General features: G+C 43.3%; 1 protein-coding gene across 2 annotated transcripts in view; it reads right to left on the minus strand.

Annotated features, from left to right (window-relative positions):
* The window catches only part of SARS1 (seryl-tRNA synthetase 1), a 27,608-nt gene that overhangs the window by 11,628 nt on the left and 10,742 nt on the right, over positions 1–5,238 (minus strand). For both annotated transcript variants that reach the window (XM_019630641.1, XM_019630640.1), the window contains exons 3-4: positions 2,917–2,997; positions 1,795–1,953 (exon numbers count right to left, since the gene is read on the minus strand). In XM_019630641.1, coding sequence (XP_019486186.1) covers positions 1,795–1,953; positions 2,917–2,997 — 240 coding nt within the window. The remainder of the gene's footprint in view (positions 1–1,794; positions 1,954–2,916; positions 2,998–5,238) is intronic.

Below are 5,238 nucleotides of genomic sequence, written 5' to 3' on the forward strand. Positions count from 1 at the left end.
AGTCTCCGGCAACGGCAGGTGGGTTGCCATGGGCTACCATGTGTAGCCAGCAGCCAGCATGAGTGGCCAGCAGTAGCAGTGAGCGGCGGTCCAGAAGCCGGCGACTGATCTGCCTCACCCAGAAAGAGCGCAATGATGGTGCCAACGTGGGCCAGTGAAGCAACGTCCTCCACAACTAGACTGAAGAACAAAACGACAGCAACTTGTCTGTTCCCCTTCCCCCAATTACCCAATAAAAAAAAAATCTTAAAAAAAAAAGAGTTGGCTTAAGAGCATGAGCTCTGAGCAGTAGGGCTGTCGGTTCGATTCCCACATGAGCCAGTGACGCTGTGCCTGAGCTGAACTGTCGCTAAGCTGCTAACAGGCAGCAGGATGGCTCAGCTGGTGTAACAACAAGATTTTCTGTTCGATGGTGGGCTATGCCCACCCGCAACTAAGACGGAACTTGGCACCTTGAGCTGAGCTGTTGCTCGAATGGCTCAGTGGATAGAGCGTGCACTCTTAACAACAAGGCTTCTGGTTCGACTCCCACATGGGATGGTGGCTACGCCCACCTGCAACTAAGACTGAACACAGCACCTTGAGCTTAGAGGCCATGAGCTGCCTACGGGCAGCCAGATGGCAACTGGCGCCCTCCACAACGAAGACTGAAGAACAACTTGGCTGGTCCCCTTCCCCAATTCCCCAATACAATCTTTAAAAAAGAAAAATTTAGTTCTCACAATTTTGTTCTACAGGTAAAAGTTATTATTGTCATTTCACAGACAAGAAAACTGAGGCTCAGAAGTTAACTTGCCTCCAGTCACAGAGCCAACAGTCCAGGATCTGGAATATGCTCTTTTCATTAAAGAGCACAACTGTACTGGGACAAAGAACCTGAAGTCTGCCATAAGAAATTCTTTCTGGCACTGTAGGTTAACTTAAGAAATAACTAGAGGGCTGGCCTGGTGGCTCAGTTGGTTAGAGTGCGAGCTCTGAGCAACAGGGTTGCCGGTTCTATTCCTGCATGGGATGGTGGGCTGCATCCCCCTTGCAACTACTATAGATTGAAAACGGCAACTGGACTTAGAGCTGAGCTTGCGCCCTCCACAACTAAGATTGAAGGACAACAACTTGACTTGGAGCTGATGGGTCCTGGAAAAACACAATGTTCNTCCTGCACAAGGACACCCCTCCCCTGGACAATCAGCATTGCCTGGGGTGCAGAGGAGAATGTAGATTTTTTTTTTCCAGGTTCTTATTGGTCCCGGGGACACATGAGGGCGGGCTCAGGGCCCTGACCTCCCTGAGTTTAAAGTTCTGTTCACCAGGGAATGAATGAAAGAGGCACAGATGGGCCCTGCTATGGCTGGGGTGTCAGGGAACAAAGGATGGGCTCTGAGCAGCTTTGTGCTGGGGAAGCTCCCACTCAGCAGGAAACTTTTATCATGCAGATTTCCCTTCAACCTGCAGCTTCTCAGCAGGGTGTGGGTGAGGGGTGAGGTTGATTTAGCAGATCCCTCCCACGAGACTCGCTGCTACCATGGGCAACAGTAGAGGACAGCAGCCCAGTTTAGACGAGATTTGTGTGCCAGAAATCCCCTACCTGCTGTCTCTGCTACTTCCCAATCAGGCAAGGATCTGACTCTTTCAATTCTCAATTGGTGGACAGACTAAATATACAAAGAGCCCGCTTCTGACACAAGGCCTATTATACAGAGAGCGCCAGTGTTTCGCTCTCCTCCTTGCACCGCGCCCCTTCCTAACACAGAGGGGAGAGGGAAGGCAGCTGCCTGCTGCGGCACTGACGCCTACCTCATCATTGCTGATGGGCACAGAGGGATGCAGAAGGTTCCCTATCTCTCGGAGGTTCTCAAACCGCTCTGCCTCCAGTTTGATCCGCTCAGCGTCACACTTCAGGATCGCTTCATCGATGAGGAGTCGGAGTTTTTTGATCTGTGACACTTTCAGGTTCTGTAGACGGACAGATGAGGCGGCACCCAGGCCACAGCAAGTCAAGGACCGAGTAGCAATACGATTCTGTAGTCCTAACCCTGTTGTGCTCTACTAGCAACCCTGACAACCCTTGTCATAGCGTTTTAAAAATTGACAAGAAAGGCTTTCAAAGAACTGAGATTTATTTCACACAGGGGTATATATGGTCCTGCCCTACAGATCCACTGGCATTTTCTTTTAGGGTGCCCAAGGCAGAGATGGATCAATTCTGGCCACTTTTCTTGTTCCTATATATGTCAGGAGTTTTAATGTGTAGCTCTTTTAAGAGTTCATTCCCTTAACTTGCACTTTCTGATATTCCTGGTTAAACCAATTCAGTACTCTGTTACGTACAACATTTAACTGTCCTCCAGGAAGATTACAAATTTATTAGGAGCAAGAGACTTTGCCTTAAGCTAATTTTGTATTCCTTACTGCAGGTGTTACAAACAGTACTGATTTCTTGGGGGGAGCCCTTACCAGGTAGGGCTGGACAGGAATAGCATCCCCAAGCTAGTCCTTCAAGCACAGCAACTTTGCTTTTTTGTGTTTATGCTCTGGCTATGCTTCTGTGCTGTGGGTTTTAAGAAAGGGTTCAGTGACTAAAACTTTGAAAATTACTGCTGTAGGTTCACTGTAGTGAATATTTACTGAATTATAGTATATTGAAAGATTCCTTGACTTTGCGAAAATGGAGTAATAGAAACCACACATAGTTCAGTTCCTGTTTTCTCTCCTTCTTGCCCATGCCTCTTCCACTCCATGTCTCCATCTCTGTTGTTTAATAAACACTCAAGCACAGAGTATATAATAAGAGCAGATGGGGACATGTCCCTGGATGCCGCAATGCTGTGTGGAGCAGAGTGTCAGCATTTGCTTGTTTAGGAATAAGTTAAGATAAAAGAACAGAAATCCCAACCTAAGAAAAGGTCAATAACTTACAGCTAAAGTGTCTGCAGTGAGGTCATTGAGATTTAACACATTCTCTGGAACGGACTCCTCATCTCCCACTGGCTCTTTCTTCTGCAGGAAAAAAATACAAACAAACACTATTAAACAAAAAAAAAATTTTTTTTTCTGACATCATTTTATAAGTGCACACCCAATTAATAGCATGTAAAGTAATCACAGAACTTTATTTTTTATAGAGAAAAGGTTTTGCTATTGAGTGCCTTACACTGTGCTTTGACTCATTGTTTCTTCTGAGCTAATCAGCAAAGAGTGTGAGGAGACTGGAGCACTGCACAAAATATGCAGCACTTCACGAATTTGTGTGTCATCCTTGTGCAGGGGCCATACTAATCTCTATATCATTCCAATTTTAGTATATGTGCTGCTGAAGTGAGCACTCACAGAACTTTCTACATAACTGTCTCTAAAAGATGTAACATGTGAGAAAACAATTGCTAAATTGGAAGTGAGAAGTTTCAAGTCCCTGTTCTGCCACTTTCTAGCTTTTTGATCCTGGACAGATTGATTAACCCATCAGGGTCAGAGGGCTGACATCATCAGGAACACAAGAAGAATGTCTGCCTTGAGTGTAGAATAGTTATGGACACCAAGAATGTGTGCAAGTTTTCATGTGCCGGGTGCCTAGGAGCCAGCACTGGGGAGGGGCAGACGACTGGGTGTGAATTTCTGAATTCTTGTCTACCTGCTAAGAATAGTCCCAGTGCTGAAGGTGGAGGGGAAAAAATGATGGGATGATGAAATGTTAGGGAGGCAAGGAACACAAAATTTTTGAGGAAAAAAGCCACAAAATCTGGAACTAAGTTTAGAGCAGTCCATGCAAGTTGTACAGCAGGGGTGTACACAGGACAAGATTTATTTCCCCTCCAGCTTCTCGCCTCACCCTTCTTTATGATAATCTTGCCAATTCATTTCTAATCCTTGCCCAGATCCATTGGAAAGATAACTTTACAAATCAAATTCTTCCTAAATTAAGGAAAATTATCAAAGGCCATTATAATAGGCTATACAAGACCTCAGCAAAACACTTATAAAAATAAGTTGAGATTTAGGATCTGCTTTGTAAGTATAAATAAAATGACGTGTAGAAATCATGTTCAATGCCCTAAGGATTTTTAAAATTCTGTACAAATAATAATAGGCAATTTATACAATCTCATATTCCACTGCACAAAATTGAATCATGAGAAAGGACTAAATCTTCTAAGGATAAAGCATAGAAATCCGTTAGGTTTATTACACATTCTCATACATTGAAGTGAGGTCAGGATTGCAGCCATAACCCAACTTGCACCTTTTGGTGACTCAAATAAATCATCTTAAAAAGTTGGAAAAGTCAGAAAATATCAGAATGAGTCTTGATAAGAACAAGCAAAGACTACTGAGGGAAAAAAATGGCCTAAATCTCAATATTTTCCATATGGTAACAAGATAGCTGAGGCTTCCCTGTATCTGCTTATCCATCAGGGCAGCAAATTCAAGTTCTGAGTTCAAGCTCTGGCTTTGCAACTTACACTGTGATTTTAGGCAAGCCCCTTAATTTCCTAAGCTTATATCCTTAACCTTTAAATAAGGCTGATAATTTTACCTACACTCCGTATTTGCAGCAAAAATTAAAACCAAAATGAGATGTATATAAAAGGGTTTTAAATACTTTCAAGTGCTACGTAAGTTAAAGCACTGTGCGTACCATTCCAATGGACTGCAAAGGAGAACACTCCTTATTGTTATTGCAAATGAAAACAAACACTCCCATCTTCTTGCTATGAACAACACTTGGCTGGCAGAACTTGGCTTCACAGAACACACAGGCAGGCGTATACATGGCAATTAACATAATTATGGGGCCTCTGGCATGCAAATGATTAAGCATCATGAGTCCCATAGGAAGAAAACTATACGATTATTGATATCAATTTCTATAGCTAGTCCCAAGCTGAAAGTAGAACAAAATAGTACTGTTAAAGAGAAGAATTTGGACTATCAGGAAGCAGGAAGCATAGGGTGTTAGACTCCCAAGGGCACTTTTTAGTTATGCTCTTTACTGGTTCAGTTTCCAAATTTTTAATTTTTTGGTTTAGTGTAGAGGTTTACAGCTTAAAAATGGGACAGAATGTAGGGTGAAATTAATATACTTTGTAAAAAGTGATTAAGAGGCTAAAAGGGTATTTTTGAAGAAAGATTAAAAACGTACTATTCTGGATACCAAGGCAAGGCCTGGCTGAAACTTAACATTCTTAAAGCATGGGAAGATTTTTTTGTCCTGCACAAGGACACCCCTCCCCTGGACAATCA

Source organism: Hipposideros armiger, unplaced genomic scaffold, assembly GCF_001890085.2.
Source record: "Hipposideros armiger isolate ML-2016 unplaced genomic scaffold, ASM189008v1 scaffold_924, whole genome shotgun sequence".
NCBI classification, from domain to species: Eukaryota; Metazoa; Chordata; class Mammalia; order Chiroptera; family Hipposideridae; genus Hipposideros; species Hipposideros armiger.